General features: G+C 49.5%; 1 protein-coding gene and 1 long non-coding RNA gene across 8 annotated transcripts in view; one reads left to right on the forward strand and one right to left on the reverse strand.

Annotated features, from left to right (window-relative positions):
* Positions 1–14,256, reverse strand: part of LOC137453401 (uncharacterized) — a 36,472-nt gene extending 22,216 nt beyond the window's left edge. For 3 of the 7 annotated variants that reach the window (XR_010990356.1, XR_010990359.1, XR_010990360.1), the window contains exons 1-2: positions 13,389–13,771; positions 11,820–11,961 (exon numbers count right to left, since the gene is read on the reverse strand). This is a non-coding gene — a long non-coding RNA (uncharacterized lncRNA). The other 4 variants (XR_010990361.1, XR_010990362.1, XR_010990357.1 and 1 more) reach the window with 3 other exon arrangements.
* NUP210 (nucleoporin 210) overlaps positions 14,014–27,266 on the forward strand; it is an 86,695-nt gene continuing 73,442 nt past the window's right edge. Inside the window, exons 1-3 of the mRNA XM_068162620.1 lie at positions 14,014–14,214; positions 24,304–24,440; positions 25,942–26,073. Coding sequence (XP_068018721.1) covers positions 14,054–14,214; positions 24,304–24,440; positions 25,942–26,073 — 430 coding nt within the window. The 5' untranslated portion in view covers positions 14,014–14,053. The remainder of the gene's footprint in view (positions 14,215–24,303; positions 24,441–25,941; positions 26,074–27,266) is intronic.

Consider the following 27,266-nt stretch of genomic DNA (forward strand, 5'->3'; position numbering starts at 1 on the left):
TCAGCAGCTTGCAAACATGCTCATTAGTGTTCCTCCAAGTACAAATCCTGTTGTTTGAACCCTGCACCAAAGAAGAGCCAGAAGAGTAATGCAAAAATAGAAATGAATATTCACAGGCTCTTTAAATAAAGCCTCCTCCATTCCTCAGTGATTGGGGAGATCAAATTTGACTAGCACAAATGTTCACAAAAAGTGAAGCAGTCTGTGAAGGCACTGAAATGGTCAACATTGGAACAACCTCTGCTACTGAGCCAGGGACCACTTCCCAGGAAGACAGGAAGGTCTCTGGAGGATGTGCCTTGTGCTCCTGAACTTCAGAAAGCACAGAATGGGTTGGAAAGAACACTGGGAGGTCATCTAGCCCAGCACCCCTGCAGTCAGCTAGGACATATCCTATTAGATCAGCTTGCTCAAGAGCACCATCAGCCCTGACCTTGACTGTCTCCAGGGATGGGGCCTCCACCACCTCCCTGGGCAACCTGTTCCAGTGTCTCCCCACCCTCACTCTGAAGAATTTCTTCCTATTTCCAGTCTTAATCTCCCCTCTTCCAGCTAAAGCCATTGCCCCTCGTCCTGGCCCTCCCAGCCCTCGTCAAAAGTCCCTCCCCAGCTCTCCTGTAGCCCCTTCAGGTACTGGAAGGCTGCTCCAAGGTCTCCCTGGAGCCTTCTCCAGGCTGAACAGCCCCAACTCTCTCAGCCTGTCCCCACAGGGGAGGTTCTCCAGTCCTTTGATCATCTTTGTGGCCTCCTCTAGACCTGCTCCAGCAGGTCCATGTCTCTCTTGTGTTGGGGGCCCTAGAGATGGACACAGAACTGCAGGGGAGGTCTCACCAGAGCAGAGTAGAGCAAAGGGTCAGAATCCCCTCTTTCCATCTCTGGCCACTCTGCTTTGGTTGCAGCCCAGGCTGCCATTGGCTTTCTGGACTACAAGTGCCCACTGCTGGCTCATGCCCAGCTTCTCCCCCACCAGCACCCCCAAGTCCTTTTCTGCAGAGCTGCTCTCTGTCACACCATCCCCCAGCCTGGATTAGCAATGACTGTCACAACCTAGGTGCAGGACTTCTCAACAGAGGTCCTTGTCAGAGCAGATTCTTTTCCTAATGTGTGATGCTGAGATAATTCTGCTGAAGTTGAAATTCAAATGGAACATTCTGCCTTTGAAGTGCTCCTGGATGCTGTCTGCATCATAAGCTACACATGTAAAAACTAAGACCCAGTCTCAAAGATAGATTGGGGGCCTTTGGAGATGATTGTAGCTGGACTAGACTACCCTTTAGGTGCTCATACCAGAGTAGGACAGCATTCAGTGTGTCCTAATTCTCCTCTGTGGAAATGTAGTTGTTTGTTGTTTAGTGAACATTGGGCCAGATGGTGCAGTCAGATTTATTGTCCTGAGATGTGTACAAGAGATGATAGCAAGCACAGTGCCAGCCTGCAGGACTTTAAGGTGTCCAGCAAGAACTAAAGCTGCTGTCCCTGCTGAAGAAACTCCTAGGGAGCCTCTATAATTCACCTAAGTCACATTTCAAGCCATAGACTCATAGACTAGTTTAGGCTGGAAAAGACCTTTAAGATCATCAAGCCAACTGCTGACCCAACACTGCCAGGTCACCACTAAGCCATGTCCCTCAAGACCACATCTGCATGGCTTTTAAATCCCTCCAGGGCCTGTTCCAGGTCTTAACAACCTTTTTTGAGAAGAAATTGTTCCTCACACCCAACCGAAATCTCCCCTGGCACAGCGTGAGGCCATTTCCTCTTGTCCTGTCACTTATTACTAGGGAGAAAAGACCAACCCCAACCTGGCTCCAACCTCCATTCAGACAGCTGTAGAGAGCAAGGAGGTCTCCCCTGAGCCTTCTTTTCTTCAAACTCTCAGCCCATCCACATAGGACTTGCTTTGTAGACCCTTCACCAGCTTTGCTGCCCTGCTCTGATCATGCTCCAGCACCTCAATGTCCCATCGAGGAAACCCAAATATAGAGAATGAGAGAATGGCTCAGGTTGGAAGGGACCTCAGAGATCATCTACTCCAACACCCCTGCCATGGGCAGGGACACCTCTCAACTAGACTTGGTTGCTCAAGGCCTCATCCAACCTGGCCTCAAACACCTCCAGCAAGGAGGCATCCACAACCTCCATAAAGTCTCCCTGGAATCTTCTCCTCTGCAGGCTGAACACCCCCAGCCTGTGCTCACAGCAGAGCTGCCCAGCCCTTGGATCATCTTCATGGTTTCCTCTGGACTCACTCAGCAGCTCTGTGTCCTTCTCATGCTGGGGACACCAGAACTGGAGGCAGGATTGGAGGTGGGGTCACAGCAGAGCAGAGTCAAGGGGCAGGATCCCGTCTCTTGCCCTGCTGCCCACCCTGCTCTGGCTGCAGCCCAGCACACAAATGCCTGCTGGGCTGCAGGAGGGCACTGCTGGCTCCTGGGGAGCTGCTCAGCACCCAGCACCCCCAAGGCTCTTTATTCAGAACTACTCCCAACCCACTCTGCACCCAACCTGGATTTGTGCCTGGGTTGGCCCTACCCAGATGCAGGACCTTGCACTTTGACCTGTAGTCTAGGAAGGTGCTTGGCATGTCAGACAGGGATGGGGGATGATAAGAATGGAACTTGTAGCATAATCTCAGGTTTCTTTGATGGGCTTTAGTTGCACATCTGCAAAGTGGGGACACTGGGAAGCTGTGATGACACATTCATGAAGTACCTGTGGTAAAGTAGCAGTGGAAGATGCAGGCCAGAAGGGGCAAAAGGGAAATGGATGTTTGCATGTAACCAGGATGAGACAGAGTCAGCAGAGAAACAAAAATCACCAGAGGAGAAAGGTGTCTGCATGTGGAGATGGCCAGCAGCAGCAGCAAAATCCAGCCCTGGGCTGCAGAGGTGGTTAGCTGCTGTGCCATGCTTTGCTAGCCTGGGCACCACTTGACTCATGCAACTTCTGTCTGTGCTGCTGGGACCAGGCCTTGATAGGCCAAGAGCATGAAGTATCCTTCAGAGAAGGAGCCCTTTAAAATCCCTGGGCAGTGCCTCACTACCTGCAGGGACACTGCAGGCACACTGCATTTAGCTTGTTTTTGGTTCCAAATCTGCAGCTGTAAATCCACACTGAGGAGAGCTGGCTTGCCCCAGGAATGCTGGCTTTTTTTTCCCAAGGCTGACCACTGCATTCCCCAAGGGAACTTGATTGGTAGGTGAGGTGGCCTGCTTGGGAAAGGGACCCTGAAAGGAATTGAGGAGACAAAAGAGAAAATGGTTCTCTTCAGAGCCATGTCTCCATGGTGGGTTACAGGCTGTGGTACAGTGCAGCACCTCCTGCTCTTCTGGCATTCCACTGCAGCAAGTGAAATCTCCTCTGGAAGGACTCATTACACACACAGCTGAATTTGTGTTGGGTTTCTTCAAGGTCAGCAGGAGGTGCTGAGTTTGTTGTATTATTTATGCATTGGAATGGGAAAAAACCAACCCCCCACCACATTTATTTGGAATAAGAATGTATAATTTTACAGTTAAATGCATATTTCAGCTAGGCAATATACATGGGATACAGAGGGAGAGTCTGGTAGTCTTGCTGTGTAGGTGCAGAAGCTCTCTAGATTCATGTCACACCCTCTAGGGTGGGGGGCAAGAGGCTGGGGCCAGACTCTTGTCAGTGGTGCACAGGGACAGAAGAAGGGGCACAAACTGGAACCCAGGAGGTTCCATCTGAACAGGAGGAGAAAGTTTTTTGGTGTGAGGGTGCTGGAGCCCTGGAGCAGGCTGCCCAGAGAGGTTGTGGAGTCTCCTGCTCTGGAGAGGTTCCAACCCCCCCTGGCCATTGTGCTCCTGGGCAAGCTGCTGTGGGTGCCCTGCTTTAGCAGGGGGCTTGGACTGGATGATCCCCAGGGATCCCTTCCAACTTCACCATGCTGGCATTCTGAGATTCTGTCATTTGCAACCAAGTAACCTTGAAAAGCTCACCATTCCCTTCCCTTGGTACTGTTAACTAAGCCATGACACACAGTCACATGCCTATTTATAACCTCTCTTAATTCATTGCAAGACTGAGGACTATTTGTGTTTTTCTAAAATTCCCCAAGGTATTTAAAGCAGAAACAAAGGTTGGAGGGTGGGGGTGGTGTGTTTGCTACTCCTCTGGTCTTGTGAATCCCCCTCACTGCTGCCTCCATTCAGTGGTTGGGGGAACAGCTCATGACTATGATTTGTGTCGTGGAGCTATAAATAACCTGCTTCAATAACCAGGCATTTACATTAGAAAGGTAGAGGAACTCTGAGCTGAAAACCTATTATTTTTATCTGATGTCACTGTTTCAGGATCTCAGCCTTATCAGACTCCTCCAGAAGAATTCAGTAAGGTCCTGGGGCTCTGTAGCAGCAGGGGAAGGCTTCTATCTCAAATGGGTTTGTAGGATGGGAGCTGAGATCCCAGAAGAGCTCCATTTCTCTGTGGGGACTCCATCCTCCTGGTACACTTTCCAAGCACCCTGGGGACAGCCCTGGTGGATCAGACTATGTAAAGAACAGCAGGGCTGGCCCTAGTCTTACTGACTCTCTGAACACAACTGCTCCTCTCTGAATAGAATCATAGGCTGGTTTGGGTTGGAAGGGACCTTTGAAGGTCACCTGGTCAAAGGCAGTAGTGGCAAGGAAATCAGCCTTGATGGAAGTTATTTCCTTATTAGAATCAGAACCACAGAACTGTTTCCATTGGAAGAGAGCTCTAAGATCATCCAGTCCAACCCAATGCCACCATGGCCATTAAACCATCTCCCCAAGCCCCACATCCACACATTTCTGGTACACCTCCAGGGACAATCACCTCAGACTCCATCACCTCCCTGGGCAGCCTGTTCCAATCTCTGACTTCTTCTGTAGGAAATAAATTGTTCCTAATCTCCAACCTAAACCTCCCTTGGCACAATTTCAGGCCATGTCCTCTCCTTCTATCACCTGATAGGAGGGAGAAGAGACCAAGCCCCACCTCACAACCTCCTTTCAGGGAGTTGTAGAGAGCAATGAGGTCTCCCCTCAGCCTCCTCTTCTCCAGCCTAAACACCCCCAGTTCCCTCATCTGCTCCTCCCCAGCCCTGTTCTCTAGACCCTTCCCCAGCTTTGCTGCCATTCTCTGGACCTGCTCCAGCTGCTCAATGTCCTTCTTGGAGTGAGGGCCCCAAAACTGACCTCAGTATTCCATTAACTGGCTGCCTTAACTCAGGATATTTACTGCATTGGTGCCTTCCTTTGGCCAAACCTCTTCTCTTGGAAGGAAAACACTGCCAGGCATAATCAAAGTGTTCAGCTTTCCCGTTGCTCTCAATCCATCATTCCCTCCGCAGGGAAGGGCTGTAAGGCTGGGAGGATGTTCCCATAAAGTGTTCAATAGGTTTCTGAAGACACAGAAAGCCTAGCACAGTAAACTGAAGATGATCACTCTACTAGCAGAGAAAGTGATAAAGAAATAATTGCAAAGGGAATGTTGGTTTATGTGCTCTCCAGGGCTACGCTGGCTATTGGAAAGAGAGGCCCTCCAGAGCACTGGGATCACGGCAGGTAGGCAGGAGCAGCTCAGCAGGGATGGAAAGCAGAGGCAGGAACACATCCCATGGGCTGGTGGCAGCAGGATCATAAGTTGATAAGGTTTGCCAGGCAGATTAAGTGCTGTGCACATCTGTGTGCATGGAAGGACTACTTGGGCTGATCCCCAGCAGCATGGGCAGGGAGGGGATTCTGCCCCTCTGCTGTGCTCTGCTGAGACCTCCCCCCCTGCAGTGCTGGGGCAGCTCTGGAGTGCTCAGCACAGCACAGACAGGGACCTGTTGGAGTAGGGCCAGAGAAGGCCACAGCAATGCTGGGAGGGCTGGAAGCCTCTGCTGTGAGGCCAGGCTGAGAGGGTTGGGGTTGTTCAGTCTGAAGAAGGAAAAGCTCCAGGGAGACCTTCTGGTGTCCTTTGATTGCTTCAAGGGCTGAGCAGAAAGCTGGGGACAGACTTTTGAGCAGGGCCTGTTGTGAGAGGACAAGGGGTGATGGTGTGAAGCCAAAAGAGGGAGATTCAGACCAGAAGGAAGGAAGACAGTTTTTCCACTAAGGGTGGCGAGACCCTGGCCCAGGTTGCCCAGAGAGGTGGTAGAAGCCTCATCCCTGGAACCACTGCAGGCCAGGTTGTGGCTCTGAGCAAGCTGCTGTAGTTGCAGATGTCCCTGCTGACTAGATGGCCTTGAAAGGTCCCTCCCAGGAGGACCAGCTATGATTCTCTGAGTGACCTCTGAATTATTAATTCCCATGAGCCTTTTCCTAATGCTAAGAGCCACCAGTTGTCATTTTGTTCCTTTGCTGGCTGTTTTTTAAGTACCTTTTCATATACTGGACTACTTTTTTCACTGATGTGTCTTTGGTGGAGGCACTTTCAAGGTTCTGCAGCTATGAGGATGGAACCAGGCAGCAAACTAAGCAGGAAAAAAACACAGCAGTGAAAGCTATCAAGCTGGTCAGCCAGGCAAAACAGGTGAAGCACTGTACTTTGAGGTCAGCCATGGGTAAGAGACACAAAGGGAGCAGCTGAAGTGCTGGGAGATGCAGCCTGAGAAGCAGGAAGGAAAGTGACCATCTTGCCCAGTGAGTTTTTGCAGGATACAGCTTAAACACAGCCAGCATCAGACAAAGACGTGGTGGAACACACATCCCTGGAGATATTCAAGGCCAGACCTGATGGGGCCCTGAGCAACCTTACCTAGTTGGAGGTGTCCCTGCTCAGTGCAGAGGGACTGGACAAGATGACCTTTGAGGGTCCCTTCCAACCCAATGCATTCTGTGATTGTGCATTAAAAGGTCCATCACTGCTATTCTCACCTTAAGCTACCATTCCCAGCCCACTTTCCTTCTCCAACTTTCTATTAACTTGCCCTTTTCATCTCCTGCTCAGCCTGGTGGAGGCAACTCCCCATCTCATCCCAACCACAGCTTCATCCCTGGAGGAACAGCCTTTTCATTAAATGTGTTGCTATTACTTGTCAGTCACTCTTTAGCCTCTAAATCAAATATTATTTTCTTTGAGAGGTTTCATAGGTTTGATATCACAGAGTACTTTTCATTACCCTACTGGGTGAGATCTGTTCTCCCAGTTTAATGAAACTGTTCTTATAAATAACTTGCACACAGTGCATTTAGCTGCTGGTGCTGCACAGAGCCAGCCCTAAACGACCAACATGTGAGTACAGGCACACCTGCAAGGACTGTGGTTGGACATGGCTTCAGCTAGCTTCAGCCAGAACACTTCTAATGAATCCCAGAGCCAAAAATGGTTTGGGTTGGACCCTGAGGATCATCCACTTCAACCCCCTTGCCACAGGTAGGGAGGGACACCTTCCACTAGACCAGTTTGCTCAAGGCCCCATGCAACCTGGTACTGAACACCTACAGGCTTGGAGCCCCCACACATTCTCTGGACAATATGTTCCAGTGCCTCACCACAGTGAAGAATTTCTCCCTAATGCCTGATCTAAATCTAGCTTCTTCCAGTGTGAAGCCATTGTCCCTCGTACTGTCACACCAGGCTTTTGTCAGAAATCCCTCCCCAGCTCCCCTGTAGCCACATTCAAGTACTGGAAGGCTGCTCTGAGGTCTCCTGGAACCTTCTCTTCTCCAAGCTGAGCAGCCCCAACTCTCTTAGCCTGTCTCCACAGCAGAGGTGCTCCAACCCTCCACACCTCTTATCATCTTGCTGGCATTTCACTCTCTGAGTTTCAGCTATTCAGAGCTGGGTTTTCAGCAGGGCTGAGGGGGAGGGTTGGTTTGGGTTTTGGGGGTTTGTTGTTTCTTGCAGATGAGCATCTTTAAAGATCTTCAGACAGACAGTTTGAAAGATGTAATGTCTGAGACTAAACCCAAGTGTTCCTTGGCCAGATTGGTATTTAGTGCCCTCTTTTTTTTTTCATAGAATTATAGAAACAAAGAAGTATTTGGGGTGGAAAAAACCTTTAAGATCATAGAATCATAGATAATAGAATGGCTTAGGTTGGAAGGGACCTCAGAGGTCATCTGCTCCAAGCTCCATGCCATGGGCAGGGATGCCTCTCAACTAACCTTGGTTGCTCAAGGCCTCATCCAGCCTGGCCTTGAATGTTTTTTTGGTCTCTTCTCCCAGGCAATCAGCACCAGAACAAGAGGACACAGACTCAAGTGGCGCCAGGGGAGGTTTAGGCTGGATGTTAGGAAGAAGTTCTTCATAGAAAGAGAGATTGGCCATTGGAATGTGCTGCCCAGGGAGGTGGTGGAGTCGTTGTCCCTGGAGGTGTTTAGGAAGAGACTGGATGGGGTGCTTGGTGCCATGGTTTAGTTGATCAGATGGTGTTGGGTGAGAGGCTGGACTTGATGATCTCGGAGGTCTCTTCCAACCTGGTTGATTCTGTTCTATTCTGTTCTGTTCTATCCCCAGGGAGCAGGCCTCCACAGCCTCCCTGGGCAGCCTGCTCTGGAGTCTCACCACCCTCATACTGAAGAACTTAATTCAAACATCCAGTTGTGGTGGGTGATTTATTTACATTCTATCACTTCCTGTTCAAGATCTGTGAAAAAATGTAAAGGCATAGGCTAAAACAACCACACCAGTCTAACCCTGCTTTCCCTCAGCTTCAAACCATTCCCCCTGGTCCTGCCTCTAGACACCCTGATGGAAAGTCCCTCTACAGCCTTCCTGTAGGATCCCTTCAGCTATTGAAAGGCTTCTCTAAGGTCCCCCCAGAGTCTTCTCTTCTCCAGGCTGAACACCCCCAGCTCCCTCAGCCTGTCCTCATAGCAGAGGTGTTCCAGCCTTGGATCATCTTTGTGGGGCTAGCAGGTCGAGGGAGGTGATCCTCCCCCTCTACTCAGCTCTGGTGAGACCCCACCTGCAGTACTGTGTCCAGTTCTGGAGCCCCTATTACAAGAGGGATGTGGAGGTGCTGGAACCTGTCCAGAGAAGGGCCACAAGGATGATCGGAGGGCTGGAGCTCCTCTCCTATGAGGACAGACTGAAGGAGTTGGGGCTGTTCAGTCTGCAGAAGAGAAGGCTCCCAGGTGACCTAATTGTGGCCTTCCAGTATCTGAAGGGGGCCTACAGGAAGGCTGGGGAAGGACTGCTCAGGATCTCAGGTAGTGATAGGACTAGGGGGAATGGAATGAAGCTGGAGGTGGGGAGATTCAGGCTGGAGGTGAGGAGGAGGTTCTTCCCCATGAGAGTGGTGAAGCCCTGGAATGGGTTGTCCAGGGAGGTGGTTGAGGCCCCATCCCTGGAGGTGTTTAAGCCCAGGCTGGCTGAGGCTCTGGCCAGCTTGATCTAGTGTGGGGTGTCCCTGCCCATGGCAGGGGGGTTGGAACTAGCTGATCCTTGTGGTCCCTTCCAACCCTGACTGATACTATGAGGAAGCAGCAAGGCAGTTCCAAGAGAAGAGAGGCAAACAGGCACCATCATCACTGTGCCATTAGACACTTCCTTTTTCTGAACAAGGCTTTCAAATGATTTCCCTGCAAACACATCCCCACGTGCTGTACTGATAGCTCTGGGGGAAAAAAAAGGTTTGTAAAACCTTTCACTAACTCTTCCTTTCTTATTTCCCAGTTTCAGCAGAAACCTTATCAGCACCTGGTGTTTGTTATTTATTATGTGCATTTTGATTGCCTCTTCAGTCTCTTTAAAATGTAAAGTTCTTCCACAAATGGCCCAGCTGCTTGGAGAATCACCATTTATTGTTTGCCTTCATCCCCTTCACAATTAAGCAGCTCATTAAAGCTCTCTCTCTATCGTTCTCTAATTGCATTCTTTGTGACTAAGAAATTCCCTTTTTTGGTTTTTATCAGTCTCCCTAAGGGTGCACACTGATGTGGTGCAGCTGACATGTCTGAGGGTTGGGATCCATCCAGAGGGACCTGGGTAAGTTCAAGACAAGGGTCTCTGACAACCTCATGTGGTTCAACAAGGCAAGGTCCTGCACATGGATCAGGGCAATCCCTGCTATCAGTCCAGGCTGGGGCTGGAAGGCTGGAGAGCAGCCCTGTGGAGAAAGACTTGGGGTTGCTGGTGGGTGCAAAGCTGGACACGAACCATCACCAAGTGCTGCCAGCCCAGAGCCAGCCCTGTCCTGGGCTGATCCCCTGCAGCGTGGGCAGCATAGGCAGGGAGGGGATTCTGCCCCTCTGCTGTGCTCTGCTGAGACCTCCCCCCCTGCAGTGCTGGGGCAGCTCTGGAGTGCTCAGCACAGCACAGGCAGAGACCTGTTGGAGAGGGGCCAGAGGAGGCCACAGCAATGCTGGGAGGGCTGGAAGCCTCTGCAGTGAGGCCAGGCTGAGAGAGTTGGGGTTGTTCAGTCTGGAGAAAGGAAGGCTCCAGGGAGACCTTCTGGTGTCCTTTGATTGCTTCAAGGGCTGAGCAGAAAGCTGGGGACAGACTTTTGAGCAGGGCCTGTTGTGGGAGGACAAGGGGTGATGATGTGAAGCCAAAAGAGGGAGATTCAGACCAGAAGGAAGGAAGACAGTTTTTTCACTAAGAGTGGTGAGACCCTGGCCCAGGTTGCCCAGAGAGGTGGTAGAAGCCTCATCCCTGGAACCACTGCAGGTCAGGTTGGTTGTGGTTCTGAGTAAGCTGCTGTAGTTGCAGATGTCCCTGCTGACTGCAGGGGGTTTGGACTAGATGGCCTTGAAAGGTCCCTCCCAAGAGGACCAGCTGGTCTATGATTCTCTGAGTGACCTCTGAATTACTAATTCCCATGAGCCTTTTGCTAGTGCTAAGAGCCACCAGTTGTCATTTTGTTCCTTTGCTGGCTGTTTTTTAAGTACCTTTTCATATATTGGGACTAGGTGATCTTTAAAGGCCCCTTCCACTTTAAAGCATTCTGATTGTATGATTTTTTCCATTCTTTGCACTGTCTGTTTAATGTGGGAGGGGATGTGCCCACTCCATACTGGTCTCACCACTGCAGCACTGCAGAAGAAAGCAGAGTGCTGCAGCAACTGTGCAAAGCCAGCCCATGATTGCAGCAACTTTTCACAGAGCCTGCAGGCCTGCTGCCTGCTTCCTGGCCTGTGATGCAAATGCAGTGCTGGACTTCTCATCTAATAAGCAAAAACTTTCTTCATCATTTTACTGTGTAACAGAAACTGCAGAGTTGCTCATCAGTGTCTCCTGCCTTATTCCCCTCTTGTGGTTGCTCAGCATGCTTCTGAGTTTGCTCTGAAGGAGAAGTCAGGCATTAACTGCTGTACCTAACTGTCGTGTTTCATCCAAAGTTTTGTCCTAAGTGCACTTGATTGCTCCTTATGAAAATCACTGCAGTCTAAGAAGTCGTTGAGAACAACAATAATTTTCCAGTAACACACTGAATACTCATCACCATGCACTGCTGACGAGAGAATGCAGAGACCCACTGAGACTGCAAGACCTGCTCTTAAAAGCTGGGATGTACTGGGATACAGACATTTTTCTCACCTCATTCACTGCACAGGATGTAAGGTACTCAGTAGCTACTTCTTATCTACTCAGTTGCAATTATATTAGCTGTGAACACATTATACTCATTGAGTCATGGGCTATTTGATCAAGTCCCTCCCTCCCATCTGAGTCTTTACTGAGCTTATCTTCATGAGTTGCCTGTGAAGGAAGGTTACAGATCCACTGACAGCAAGAATAAAGAAATAAAGAAATAAACGGGGGTGAGGGTTACAAATTCCTTTTTCTTCTTCTTCCTACCCTGTCCTACTTCCTATGCTGTTCCACCATGCTTTTGAGCAATACATAGGAAAAGGCCAAGCTCATGTTAGGCTGCCTGATGAAATCTAGCTACTTACTGTGCTCCGTGGAGGAGCTCCAAGCGGCTCAGACCAAGACTGCTTGTGGTATTCACCTGGTTTGCAGAGTTCATGAACCACCAAGTTCCTTGTCTCAACTTCTTCACCTTTTCCTGCACTTTGGTCTGCATTTTTCCCCTTCCTATGATACAAAGACAACAGGAAAGGAAGCCTTCTTACTTGAAGGGTATAAGGATATGGAAAAGTTTATAACAGAAGAACTGTTGCTTAGCGTAGCTGTTAGCATCACTGTATGTACCATGATGGACACACTGAAAGTTTGTAATGTAATTCCCATATCCTTCATAGATTTTTTTTTTTTCTTAGGGGTTTTCCAATCCACAGGATTTAGAATGTAATCCATTTAGGGTTGGGCTTTCTCAATCCATATCTCCTATTTTTGAAAACCACCACTTCATCCCACTCTGCTCTCAGCAAGGCTTCTGGAAGGTGCTGTCCAGGGCAAGATGAAGGCAGCCTGACACCCCATGATCCTCACCCTGCATCCCCAGTGGGGTGAAACCTGCACATGGAATGACTGAACTGCTTAAACTGGAAAAGACCTTCCAGGGCACCACTGAACCACGTCCCTCAGCTTTTAAACATCACTGCCCAGGGCAACCTGTTCCAGGGCCTGACAACCCTTTCAGTGAAGACATTTAGAATAAACCTTTATTTAGAATAAACCAAACCAGGTTGGAAGAGACCTTCAAGATCATCGCGTCCAACCCATCAACCAATCCAACCCACCCAAACAGCTAACCCATGGCACCAAGCACCCCATCAAGTCTCCTCCTGAACACCTTCAATGACGGCGACTCCACCACCTCCCTGGGCAACCCATTCCAATGGGCAATCACTCTTTCTGTATAGAACTTCTTCCTAATATCCAACCTGGACCTCCCCTGGCGCAGCCTGAGACTGTGGCCTCCTGTTCTGGTACTGGCTGCCTGGGAGAAGAGACCATCATCTGCCTGTCTACAACCTCCCTTCAGGTAGTTGTAGAGAGTGATAAGGTCACCCCTGAGTCTCCTCTTCTCCAGGCTAAGCAGCCCCAGCTCCCTCAGCCTCTCCTCATAGGGCTGTGCTCCAAACCCCTCACCAACTTCGTTGCTCTTCTCTGGACACCTTCCAGCAAGTCAACCTCCTTCCTAAACTGAGGGGCCCAGAACTGGACACAGGACTCAAGGTGTGGCCTAACCAGTGCAGTGTACAGGGGCAGAATGACCTCCCTGCTCCTGCTGGCCACACTGTTCCTGATGCAGGCCAGGATGCCATTGGCCCTCTTGGCCCCCTGGGCACACTGCAAGCTCATGTTCAGCCTACCATCAACCAGCACCCCCAGGTCCCTCTCTGCCTGGCTGCTCTCAGCCACTCTGACCCCAGCCTGTAGCACTGCCTGGGGTTGTTGTGGCCAATGTGCAGAACCCGGCACTTGGATGTGTTCAATCTCCTGCCCTTGGATTCTGCCCATCTTCTACTATCCAACCCAAAGCTCCCCTAGTGCAACCGGAGGCTGATTTCTCATGTCCTGTCACTTGTTATGAACGTGAAGAGACCAACACCCACCTGGCTCCAACCACCTTTCAGGGAGCAATGAGGTCTGCCCTCGGCCTCCTTTTCTCCAGGCTGAACAACCCCAGGTCCCTCAGCTGCTCCTCGCATGGCTCGTGCCATCAGATGGCCACAGGCAATCAGTTGTTCACCTGTCAAAGACTTAAAACAAAGTTCAGTTTGAAAAGAATTGGGAAATCGCCTCCCGACGCTAGAGCTTTGTAAAGCTCCTTTTGTTTTGGTGAAAAACAAACTCTGCTAGGAGTCGACTTGAGGCAGCTCTGGTGACAGGCAGCATCTAGACCACAACCATCAGGCTCATCCTTTCAGTCGGCCTGAACAAAATCCACCTCCCTCCCCAGCAGCTCAAGCCCTTTTCGCCGCCATGTGGAGCCCTTTCAGCCGCCCAAACCTGCAGCAGTTGCCCTTGGAGGCCGGCCCGGGCCGGAGCCTGCCCTGGCCTCAACCGCTGCTGCGGTTCCCTGCGCTTGGCGCCACTGGAAATCACCTCGCAGAAGGCGGCGCCGGGCAGGGCAGGGCAGGGCAGGCCCAGCCCTCTGCTCGCCCCCTCCGCCCCCCGGGCGCCTGTCCCGTCCCGCGCTGACGTCCCTGGGCGCGCAGCGCACGGCCGCCCGCCGCCGCCAGCCGTCCCCAGCCGAGGCAGTTGCTCGGTGCGGAGTATGGCTCCCCCTGTGCTTCAGGCGTTGCCTCTTCTCCTCCTTCTCTCTTCCTTTCACTTCACCGTCACCTCTAAGCTCAACATCCCCAAGGTGCTGCTCCCCTTCACCCGCGGCACCCGCGTCAACTTCACGCTGGAGGCCAGCGAGGGTTGCTACCGATGGTGAGTGCAGGTGCCGCCGCCTTGGCCGCCTTTGTCCGCCACTTCTCCCTCTCCCCGCCGCCCCCGCTGCCCGGAGAAGGCACCTGCGGCTGTGGCTCAGCCCGCGACGGAAACACCGCGACCCGGCGGGGCCCGCTGGCTCCCCTCCCAGCAGCCGTGCTCCTGGGGGCAGCCAGCAGCGCCAGGCCTCCCCTCGGGGTTTCACGTTACCCTGGGTGCTTTTCGGAGTGGCACAGCAGAGAATCCCTGAGGGCCAAGATGGGGCTTTACGAACCAGCGCTGTGGTTTTGCCTGCAGCGGGGGTTGAACCTCCTGGAGAGGGATTCTGGCTGGAGAGCGGCGCTGGAAAGGCCCCGAGGAGAAAGTTCTGTCTGTGGGAGGTCTTCCCGCCACGGCGGGAGCGGCCTTGTGTGCACCTCACGCCCCACGTGTGCCCAGTTTGCTGCCCCACATGCCACACCGTGCCCACCTTGGCTCTCCACACGTGCATCGTGCTTCCACACACGTCCCATGTCTTCCCCCTGCTGTCTCCTGCACCCTTAGTGCCACCCCACATGCCCTGGGTGACCCACATGTGCTTTCCCCAGGTGTGTAAGGACAGCAGCCAGGGCTCACGTGTGTGCTGCTGGTGTGCAAATGCCCCATCCCTCGCTGTCATCAGGGGTGAAGGACCCACAGCTTTGAGTTTGGAGTATGGACATAAAGGGAGGAGGGCTGTGAGTCTGCTAGTGCTGCTCTGAGCATAGGCAACATCGAGCACCTCACCTGTGGAACATAAAGTGGTACTTCAGAAGGTGATACTTCTCCTGGGTTTCTTCTGGTGGCCTCAGTGCCAAGCATGTGGGATTTTACATTTCTGGCTGTCAGCCCACACCCTGCCTCTCTGGGCTCACAGGAAGCACGTTTGGGTTGTGTGGAGCACTAAGGGCAAATGCCATGGTGTGTGAGGGTCAGAAACTATCACAGCCTTCGTGTTGAACAAGCGTTACTAAATCCTCATCCTTCACCATCTCAGAATTGCCATGTGGGAAAATAATGAGCAGGAGGTGCCCACATGAAAAAAAATGTGGCAGCCGAGATGTGTTTAGGATGCTGCTTCCATATGTGCCAGATGGATGTGTATAGCAGCTTTTGGTTGTTATTTTGTGGCTGACAGTGCCTGAAATACCCCTTATGGGGCTGTGTTTTCATTCTGTGTTGGTCTGTTTAGCTGGTGGTCCATCCTTGGGCTAGCTACAAGCCTTTGATATGTAAGAATTTGCACATTTGAGGATGTTTGAGCATGAGAGCAGTAATCAGAGTTTCTCTGAAAATTGATTGGAAAGGAAGTTGCTGAATGAGCTGCATGTGGTTGTGCAATTTAATTTTAATGTGGAGTCTTCTCGTGAAAGTCTCACAGGTATGAATGTTTTCTTCTTTTTGTTACTCTTTAAGAGCAGCTGGGTCTCCAAAAGTGTTTGCTGTGTAGGAGAGTGTCTTCTGTGAAGGTAACCCCTAAACTCATCAAAGCACTAGTAAGATCTAGGAGGTGTAGACTCTCCTTCCTCTTTCCCCAAGGCACTGCTAGGTGATGCTGGGCTGGCGACAGCCATTCCTGTGTATGCCAGGTGCTGTCCAACTTGCAGAGCTTTGCAAAGCTCACAGAGGAAAATAGGTGAGATTGTACTTTAGGGAAATATCAGTTCTGACTCACAGATGTCTTTCTAATGAGGGTGATTTGTAAGCACTTCAGAGAATGTAATATTGGCACCAGTTGCCAGCAATGGGTCATATCCCTCGTTCAGAGAGGCTTTAATGTGCTTTTCCGTCCTGCCCCTCTGCCCTTCAGAGATTAATTTTGGTTACAAATTAAGGAAACTCTACCAACTTCATACAAAGTGTGTCCTCATTTGTGTGCTGGGGTTGCAAATGCATCTTTATTCACTTCTGCTTTGCAGGGGCTGGCAGGATGTGGGTGGTAAAACTCAACGTGTGCTTACAAAACCATCAGGAGGAAGCAGGAGCTGTGTGTATGACTGAGCAGAAGCAGTAATGCTCCTTGTGGGTTCTCACAGCATGTTTGCTAGACTGCGTCTGTGTCTCTCTTTCCCCCTAGATCCTTGACCCTGCAGGCCTTGAAAAGTGGGGGGATTAGGAATAAACATTCTTTGGAGGGGCAGGCAGCTCCACAGCCATTTGCTGGCAAGTTTGCTGTACTCCTGTTGGAGCTGTCAGTAACAGCCATTGCTAGGAGGAGGCCATTGAGGAGTTAGGAAGTACCACATGTAATGACTTCAGAAGCAGCGACTGTGCCTCACCCATGATTTGTAAGATGATGGGTGGCTTTGCAGGCACAAAGCAGGGATCCTGAGGGTCTTTTCCAACCTGAATGTTTCTGTGATTCTGTGGGATTTGGAATGGAACTGGTAAGACTGGGGCCCTTGGTGTTGGGAGAGGGGGCTGAGGTTGTGTAACGTGGCTGATGCCCGGTTAGTGGTTGTCACAGCATCACTTTTCGTCAAAAGGCATTTCTAAGGACTGCATTACACATCTCAGACATTCAGAGTTCACACAGAGACAGTAATTGCCCATTGGAATGGGCTGCCCAGGGAGGTGGTGGAATTGCCATCACTGGAGGTGTTCAGGAGGAGACTTGACAGGGTGCTTGGTGCCATGGGTTAGTTGATTAGGTGGTGTTCGATGATGGGTTGGACACGATGATCTAGAAGGTCTCTTCCAACCTGGTCTGGTCTGGTCTATTCTATTCTATTCTAAGTGTCCAGTTCTGTGAAGAATCAGTCTATGGTGTGCTGTGACCTTATTTCTTTTCCAGTTTCCCTTTCAGACTTCAAGTTTACCTCTGAAAGTGGCAGATTTTGAAGGTGATGGTGGTGGTGTCTGAGAATTCCAGTGGTTCAAAGGGAAAAGGTCAAATTTTACCATCATCCCAACAGACTGGGAGCAACGATAAAGTTACCAGCATGGCTTTCAAGTGTTTTCTGACTCTCAAGATGCTCATGCCTTCTGGAGTTTGGGTTGCCTTCATGGGGGAGTTGGGTTTTGGTGAAAGCTTTGTTTTCAAAGCATACGGTGTTCCCATCTGTAAATATTGGACCTGGTGCTGTCTTCTGGGCTAAAGCACAGCCTGTGCCAATATATTTAGCATGTAAAGGACATGTGTATTTGTCTTTTAAGTACCTTAATCCTGAAAATACACCTGAAAGAATGAAAGCATTCAGAAGCAGAATTGTCTCCTTGAAACCTGTGGCTTAGGAGCTGCCTTCCTGTAACAGCCTTTTAGAGGGGGAAGGGGGAAACACAAAACAACCCCCCCAAGCTATACCGCATGGTGCAGGGTATTTATAGCAGGAATTATCTGCAGTGTACAAATGTGCTGCCATGCCTGTAACAGTATTTCAGCTCTGGTAGAATTGAGATGTGGGGAGGATGGGTGGAAAGTTTAAGCTTCCTGAGACAGTTGTGGAAGCTAAACCAAAGTGAATTTGTACCAGGGACCACCGGAGGTGGAGGTTTAGGTTTTGCTGTGGAGAGGTTAGAGATGCAGGAAGATGCTCAAAGGTGCTAATGGACCCATGCAGTCCTGCTTGCTGCAAATACAATGAAGGCAGGTTTACTGCCCCCTTAAGTAAAAGGGTTTGTGCTGCTAAGGAAGGTCTCTCTGACAAGGTTACATAAAGCTAATTGCTCTTGCAATTAGAGAGGAGCAGGTGGCAGAGTCCTGGAGTGAGAGATTTAGTGGCTTCATGGTGTGAGCTGTGTAAGGCACTGGTACTTTCAGAGACCCCACACCTTCTGGACGGTGCTGCTGGAGCAGTAGTTGGCTGGCAACACTAATTTTCTGCCTCCTTATCTTGTCAGAAGGCTGAGGGGAGACTCTACAACTACCTGAGAGGAGGTTGGAGCAAGGTGGGAGTTGTTTCCTTCTCCCAAGTATACAAGAGACAGAACAAGATAAAATGTCCTCAGTGTGCCACAGGGGAGATTCAGACTGAATAAACTTCTTGACTGAAAGAGCTGTCAAAGACTGGCACAGGATGCACAGGGAGGTGGTTGAATTCCCCATCCTGGAGGGGTTTCAAAGATGCAGAGATGTGGTGCTGAGGGACATGGTTTAGCTCCAGGCTTGGTAGCTAGAAAATGGTTGGACTGAATGATCTTGAAGGGCTTTTCCGGCCAAAATGTTTCTGTGATTCTACAATACTGGGTTGCAAATTGGTCTTACCAGTCCCTGGGCTCTGTGAGGTGGATTCTGTGTTTTAAAAATGTATATTAAATAATAGGCCTGCTGCTTCACTGTGAGACTGACAGTCTCATCTCTGACAACCTGGGGGGTTTGTTGTTTGGTGGATTATCTGTGTAAACATGAGTCTGCTTCTTGTGTGAGGCTACAGTGAATGTCCATGTTATGAGGTGACATCCTAAATGGTGCTGGTTATCCCCTGCTATCTTCCTGCCTTCTCTACTTCTCACCTGCTCTCCATTTCCTACTTTCAAGTCCATTTAGAGCAGGCAGCAAAATATTTTGTCTCTCTGGGAGCTGCCTGCACTGCTGAGCGTGCTTTCTGCAGTGTGCACTCTCCCAGCACAGGCTCTAGCTCTCACAGATGCCAGGACAGGCTCAGAATGGGTGGGATGCCCTGGTTGGTAAAGTGAGACAGGCTGTAGTGCTGTGTCACCTGAGCACATTGGCTCAAAACCAGAGCAAGCAGCAGGAGTCTTTGACCAGAGCTAGAGAGACAAAAGAAACGATGATGCTTTTTAAATCTTGGCTAATGGGTCGACCTGCAGCACAGGGTTAGTGCTGAAGAAACTTTCTGAAATGAGTGTAACCTGCATGGGAGGGAGGGCAGAAAGAGTAGGGACTGTTGTGGTTTGGGGCAGCTTTCATTGCTGAACACCCAGGAAGTCTGTTAAGATTTTGCTCTCTTTGGGTGTGGGTCTCACCTTTAATGATTGAAGCTTTAAGAAGGGTGCCTACATGTGAGAAGGTTTAACAGAGTGGATAACTGGAAACAATGCCAAATGTGACATTTGTGGCTTAGAAGCAAAGTGCTATTTCTTAGTTCTGTTTTCTAATTTGAAGTCAGGCTGAGCTAATGCCAGACCAGCCTTTCTTTATTGCACTCTCTTAGCTGGAAGATGATTGCCACTGGGGTGATGTGCCATTTTCCCTCCTAGAAAGGGTACAAAGATAAAGCACTTCTGCTGAAATGCCTTTGGCCACCAGTTGATTTGACAAAATACCCAAGTTCCAGTTGGGCACCTGGCTTGGCTTTTGAGAACAGCTTCACTCTGCTTCATTTGGAGGGAATGGGCATGGCAGCCCATCTCCAGTATGAGCAAATGCTTCGTCCTTGGCTCATCCTGTGCTGTGTGATGCTTCCCTTTGCTTTTAAAGCAGTACTTTATGGAAGGTTTGTTTGCTGGTTTTTATTTCCTCAGTGCAGCAAAAACATCCTAGGAGAGGATTGAGTGACAATAGAAGAGTGATCTGCCGCTGTGTTTGGAAAATCCTTAAGAGGGAACTCTGCCAGGTTCCCTCTGTGTTTTCTTTGGAATGGGTTCTGTTCCCATGCCCTTGGTTCTCTGGGCAATTTGGTTTATCATACAACTGCAGTTGCCTGGATGCTGCTCTGTCTCTTGTGTTTCTTTGCATTTTTGTAGGTCAACAGTGATCAGAGATAAGGTACTTAATGTATAGGTCAATCCAGCCCTACCACACTCTGGAAAACCTTTACTCTCTCACTTTCCCTCTGGCTAAATACGTGCCCAGTACAAATGCTAAAAGGTGAGGCTGACCAACAGCTGTGGTGCATCTCCCCAAAGGTGGGGGTTTGCTGGTTCAGTCAGCTCAGTTTAGTCTGAAGAGCTGACCATATCTAAAATGTTGAAGCAAAAGAATCAACAGAGTATTGCTGGAGTGAGGGAAAGAGCAATGTTTGCCTGATCTTTAAAGCAGGTGATAAATTAAGTGTAATCCTGGATGTGTTTGCATTGATGGCCCAGAGCAGTGCAGCACAGGTTTGGTTACATCAGGAGACCCAATCCTGGCACGTGGTTCTGTGTCTGAAGATCAGCAATGCATTGGAAACCTGCAAGAGGACTGGTGGTCTTTAATTACTAGTGTCCCTAACTCCTCAGCAAGCAGGATTTTATTCTGAGGGAATTCAATACTGGGACATTTGATAGCACTCCTCCTCACTCTTCTTTCTAGCGCTTCCTCCCCTGCCCTGCTTTCTCACAGACGCTGGTATGGGATTTAGAGCCAGTGCCAGGAATGCTGCCTGTGGCTGGCTCCTCAGGATCTAATTTTGACCTGTGACAAGCCTGGCACACAGTATCCCACACTGCTGTGCTGCTGAAGATCTGCTGTAAGTGGAAGGTGATATGAACTGCAGTCCTTGGTGTCATTTTAAAGCAGAAGGTTCTTTTTCTTGTCTGTGTAGGAGGCAGTAGTGGCTCGGCTGTGTGCTGTGGTAGAGTGATGCACACACAGCCTGTTTGATTCGTGCCCTACCATCCTTGTGCCTAACCCTGCTCCAGATGTAGCTGGAAGCAGAGTGTGCTTTTGATGTTGCCCAGTGGTGCTGAGGGGTCCTGAAATCCTTCATCTGTTATGGTGTGCAAATGAGCAGCCACGCAGGTTGGGTTTGGATATGAGCTGGTAGCAAACCAAGCCCTGGGAAAGGCCTGGCTTCACCTGCTCAGTTCAGGGATCTTCCTCAGACAGCAGACATCCTATTGCTGATGAACCTCAGCTTGTTTGTATTTTCCAAATGACAAACTGAGCTGCTATTCTCCCTTCTCTTGGAAACCCTTAGAGGTCAGGAGCTAATCTCAGGTGCCCAGCTCCAGCTCCACTAAGAGTTAACCAGCATTCAGCTTGCACAAGGCCAAATTCCTTTGTAGTTGTGGAGTGTCTGTAAGTTTGTAGCTAAAATTTAATGCAAACTTTTTGTTTGTCTTTATTCCTTCCTTTTTCTATTCTGAGAAATATCCTGACATTAGATTTAGTTTTCCAGCGCTGCTGTTGGTGCAGGTTGTAGCAGTCAAGTATTACACTACACAGCCATGTGCTCAAAGACCAACTCCAAACCCTAGTGGAACCCCTGTTGTGTTGCAAACACAATCAATTTCTGACTGTAGCAACACAAGCCCCTCAAATTAATTTAAAAAATCTCTAATGACAGAGACTATTAAGCAGTGTAAAGAGCTAAATAATAAGGGTAAAAGTCAATTCCATGCATATAATCCTTATTTAAAATGCCTGCATGTGTCTGAAGTCAGACACACGAGCTCAGCTCACAAAGCCTGCCAGCCAAGCACAGAGAAAGCCTCACTGGTGGTGAATGCTAACACTATTTAAAAGAACTTGCTGAATGTTGGAAAACTCTTTGGTGGTTGCCTTAGAAGTTACAGACTGACAGGGAAAGAGCTCATTGTTGGTCTGGAATTAATCCCTGTGTAACACATTTTAGTGTACTACTAAAGGAGAGGGCAAATGGAGCAGTGTAGTACAAAAAATACCCTCCTATTTCTGTACAGTGCTTATGGATTAAGAATACAGCAAACAACTTTCGCCTTTCAGTTTCTAATTGGGGTTCAAATTGTCCTTTGCATCCTCTTGTGGGGTGCTTTTATCCTGATGGGGTAAAACTTGGCAGGCTCTGAGTTAGCAGTTGCTGCTGTTGTTTCAAAATCCTCTGACAAATCCTGCAGCATTGTTTGGAGCTCACCACTATTAGGAATTAATAATTCAGTGAATTAATGAATTTTGCCCAAAACAAAACTCTCAGAGTGCACTCCAGTGTCTAATAAACCTGTGCAGCACCATCAGCCTGCACAATGAAAACTCTTCTGCCTGGGGTTTTGTGTCCTTGGGTTGCAAGCTTTTAGGGCTTTGTTGTTTGGACAGTACAGCATGAGACAACTTGGACAGTAAAGGTGGAGATTTGGGTAGAGGGAGACCTCATGAAGTTCAACAAGAACAAGTGTAGAGTCTTGCACCTGGGGAGGAATAACCCTCTGCACCATGACAGGTGAGGGGTTGACCTACTGGGAAGCAGCCCCAAGGAGAAGGGCCTGGGAGTGCTGGGGGACAAGTGCCCCATGAACCAGCAACGTGTCCTCATGGCCAAGAAGGATTTGCAGGTTGATTCCAGTAGCTACAACCAGGTTGGTCTGTGTTCACCTGGACTGCAAGTGTCAGCTCTGAGATAGCAGAACATCCTGTGATACATAATGGTTTCGAATGGGTGCAGTTTGAGTTCACAAGAGATACTGTGCTTCACTGTTTTGGGTTGCTTGGTTCTGAACAGGAATAAAAGTAGGTAAAACCTGCACCTTGGTGTCAGGCTGGAGCTCCATGGTGGGTTAGAGTCTTTTTCCCGTGGATCAAAGGCAGGGCTTTCTGAACATTCTCCACTGGAATGTCCTAAATCCATCCAGTTTCAGCACTTGAGGGATCTAGTGCCCAGCTTGGATTGCACTCCCCAGATAATGCACTGTTTTCATCAGAGCTGCTCTCCTCATCTGAGGGAAGCAGTTCCTGAGCAGCTTTGTCATCAGTGCTTTCTTTCATTGTTTAATCCTTCAGAGGGCCCTTGTGAAAGAGCTTTGACTGGGAATCCCTGAGCAAGCAGCCATGGCTGGCTCAGGCATAGAACTCATGGGCTCAGGCAGGCTGCTGGGCTCCGAGCTGAGTCCAGGCTGGCTGCCTTCCTACTTACTCTGCAGTGACCCCTGCACGGGTGGCCTGAGTGAGGAGCTGTGGACAACAGCTGTCACACAGTTCTCCATAGGGTAGTCAGCAGCTCACCCAGTTCAGAGTGACATTCAGTGACTATTTGCAGGAGGTCTGGCCTGCAGGAATTGCTTTGAGCCCTTTGTTTTCAGGCCTCAGATGTGTACTGTTGCTATCTCAAAGCTATCACTTCAAGAGCCTTGATTTTTAGTAACTTTTAAGCTATTTTTTTCCCCTCATCTGCACATTCTTGGCACACAGAAAATGAGAACTGGGCTCCATGGCCACAGTGAGCTTCCCACAAGCTCATTCCTGGAGCAGCTGGCTATGAAGAAGCCAGGCAAGTCAGAACAGGTGCTAACAGATGCAGCAGTTTTAGGCTTCCATGTAGGCTTCCATTTCCCCAAAGATGATGATTGGGCTGTCTGTGTTTTACACAGTGTTACATACTTCACCTCCACAGACTAAATCCATTATTTTTAAATTTCTTGATTGAAAAAAAACCAACCCTTGTTTGGTACTGGTTCAGAGCCTTGCATAGCTAACATGTTCTGTTAGCAGGGGAAAAAACAGGTTCTCATAGATTGCGCTGGCCTGGAAGGGACCCTCAATGGTCATTTCATCCAGCCCCTCTGCAGTCAGCAGGGACATTTCAAACTAGAGCAGGCTACCCAGGGCCATGTAAAGATCTCAAATTGTCTCTGGAGATAGGTCCTCAGCCACTTCCCTGGGCAACCTGCTCCAGTGTCTCACCACCCTCACTGTTCAGGACTTGCTTCTGATGTCCAACTTAAATCTCCCCTGCTCCAGTTTCAAACCATTGCCCCTCATCCTATCCCCACAGCCCTTCTAAACAGTCCCTCCCCAGCCTTCCTGTAGGTCCCCTTCAGATACTGAAATGCCTGGAGCCTCCTCTTCTGCAGGCTCAACAGCTCTAATTATTTCAGCTTATCCTGATGGGGGAGGTGCTCCAGCCCTCTGATCATCTTTGTGACCTCCTCTGGACCCACTCCAGCAGGCCTATGTCCCTCGTGTGGTGGGGGAGTCCCAGAGCTGGACACAGTAGTCAGAAATTGGTTTCAATTTTCTTTTGAAAGTGCAATTCCAAGTGGCAAATGGAGCTTCAGCTAAAATGATTTTCCCTTCTGCTTCAGCATTGTGCATGTGGGCTTGCTTGTTCTAGGCTTTTCCTGAAGGCCTGGAGCAGCTGCTCTAACAGCTCTTGGGGAGGTTGGGTCCTGCCCACGTAGCAAGTGTTGTGTGAATGATTTTGGTGGCTTTTAAATACCTTGTTTTTTGTCTAGCAGTATCTGAACTCCTGCTAACACAACCAAATGATCTTGTAGGTCCTCCAGCAGGCCGGAGGTCGCGAGCATACTGCTGGCAGAGCAGGATGAGCAGCAGTGCTCACAGAAGGCTGTCATCCAGGCACGGTCCTCAGAGCCCACACGTCAGACAAGCATCATCCTGGCTGAAGATATCAGTAAGTTTGAACTTTTGGAAGCACAACACTGCTTCTTTGTGGGCCTCCTGGCTTCCTGCAGGAAGGAAGCAGAGTGCACAGAAGTGCACAAAAGAAGACATTCCCGTGCATGGCCATGTTGGACTTGTGTGGGACTTTCAGGCTATGCCTGTGAAATTGTTTTCCACAGATCTAGAACAGAAAGTAGTAAAATGTAAATAAATCACTGTTGGGTGTCAAAAAGGAAAATAATGATAACAATCCCATTGGAGGGAGATTTGCCATAAGATTTAGTTTGCAAAGCAATCTCCCTCCTCCCCTCTGCTCTGGGAGATACTAACTTTGTGCTGTGCTGCTGGCTGCATTGTTTTGGCTAAGTTCTAACATCTCTTTGCTCTTTTTTCTTGTGCCTTTGGGTACAGGGGACAAGGGGGGGAGAAGCTGGTAGCAGCTCCCCTGGTCTTTGACCAGGGGGATCCTTGTGCTGTTCATTACAACACTGGACAGAACACTCTCTGCTGGGTTAGGAACTGGCTGGAGGGCCGAGGCTAGGGAGTGGTGGTGAACGGTGCCACATCCAGCTGGCAGCCAGTGCTGAAGCTGGTCCACAGGAGGCCACAAAGATGATCAGAGGGCTGGAAAACCTCTGCTATGGACAGACTGGGAGAGTTGGGGCTGCTCAATGAGGAGAAGGCTCCAAGGAGACCTTAGAGCAGCCTTCCGGTACCTAAAGGGGGCTACAGGAGAGCTAGGGAGGGACTTCTGACAAGGGCCTGTAGTGATATGCTGAGGGGCAATGGCTTTGAGCTGGAAGAGGGGAGGCTGAGACTGGAGATTAGGAGGAAATTCTTGCCAGTGAGGGTGGGGAGACACTGGAACAGGTTGCCCAGGGAGGTTGTGGATGTCCCCTCCCTGGAGGTTTTCAAGGTGAGTTTGGATGAGGCCTGGAGCACCCTGGGCTGGTGTGAGGTGTCCCTGCCCATGGCAGAAGGGTTGGAATTGGATGATCTTTAAGGTCCTTTCCAACCCAACCCGTTTGAGGATTCTATGATTTCTATCATAGTATCATAGTATCAGTCAGGGTTGGAAGGGACCACAAGGATCATCTAGTTCCAACCCCCCTGCCATGGGCAGGGACACCCCACACTAGATCAGGCTGGCCAGAGCCTCATCCAGCCTGGATTTGTGGTGTAAAGTCTTTTAAGGTCTCTAGGACATGAGCCCAGTCTGACATTTGTACTGTAGAAACTCTTCACAGGCACTCAGACAAAACATCTGTAACTTGGTGTAGACAGAAATCACAATCAAAAGATCATTCTAAAGCTCAGTGAGGGAAGGAACTGCTTTTCTTGCTCACTTAGCCATAGTCACCACTGGCTTAGCCAAAGCCATGACCTAGTTTCAGTCCCTGCAGTGTCCTGTGTCACTGGCTCCATTGAAGGTGTTCTTTGTCTCCTTGGTGCTCTTGATGAGCATGGTCAGTGTTGCTGATTTCATTTTCTCTGTCTGATGTTTCTTCAAGTGACAGGACATGTGCTTCGCTGTGATGCTATAGTTGATCTAATTCATGACATCCAGATTGTGTCCACAACAAGAGAGCTCTATCTGGAAGATTCACCACTGGAGCTAAAAATCCAGGCTTTGGACTCGGAAGGTAAGAGATCTGCTTTGAAATTCTTAATTGTCTGATCTGTACACTGGTTTCATTTACAACACAGTTGAATGTTGGAGCAGAATTAGCTGTTTGGTTTGGTTTGGTAGACAGAAGAATGATTATAGACTCCTTTAGATTGGATGAGACCTTTAAGCTCATCAAATCAATCCAGTAACCCAGGATTGCCAGGTCACCGTGCCCCCTGGCACCACATCTCCATGGCTTTGAAGCCCCTCCAGGAATGGGGGCTCCACCACTGCTCTGGGCAGCCTGTCCCAGGCCTTGACAACCCTTTCAGAGAAAAAATTGTTCCTCATGTCCAACCTAAACCTCCCCTGGTGCAACTTGAGGCCATTTCCTCTCATTCTATCATGTTTTATTTGGGAGAAGAGACCGACACCGACCTGGCTCCAGCCTCCTTTCAGAGAGCTGTAGAGAGCAATGAGATGTCCCCTCAGCCTCCTTTTCTCCAGACTAAAGAACCCCAGGTCCCTCAGCTGCTCCTCTCCAGACTAGCTTTGTTGCCCTTCTCTTTGCTGGCTCATGGGAAGCTTCTCAGCAACCAACACCCTCAAGTCTCTTTCTTCAGGGCTGCTCTCAACCCACTCTGAACCCAGCCTGGATTTGTGCCTGGGTTGTCCCAACCCAGATTCAGGACCTTGCACTTTGGCTTGTTGGACCTCATGCAGTTGGCACTGGCCCAGTTCTTAAGCCTGTGACATCTACACTCCAACCAAGTGATTTTTAGGACAGCTGCTGGGCTGAAAGGAAATGATATGTAAGGCAGCTCTGAAAGGTTGAATTGTGTGGTTTGGGTAGTTAATGAGCCTGTCCTACATTTTTTTCCTGTGTACAATGAATGCCAAGTTATGTATGGCAATATGTTAATAATCAAAAGTAATTTTGTTTTCTTATGCTATGCATATGGCTGGATTCTTGGCTTGGTATTTCTGCAAAACCTGAAGTGTGCTCAATGGACCAATTAGCCTTGGAAGCCACCCAAGTTAGACTCTGAACAGGAGCAGTGATTCCAATCCCACGAAGAATGTTTAATCTGCATGACTGAAACAACGGCTTGGTTTGAAGCTCTGGGACTAAACTTCCCACTCTAAATGTAGGGAGTCAGGATATGCTCAAAAGCTTTGAATATCAGCTCATTTTGACCCTAATAACCCTGGGATTTCACAGATTGA

Source organism: Melanerpes formicivorus, unplaced genomic scaffold, assembly GCF_026170545.1.
Source record: "Melanerpes formicivorus ecotype bairdi unplaced genomic scaffold, bMelFor1.0.p_v2 SCAF_66, whole genome shotgun sequence".
Taxonomy (NCBI): domain Eukaryota; kingdom Metazoa; phylum Chordata; class Aves; order Piciformes; family Picidae; genus Melanerpes; species Melanerpes formicivorus.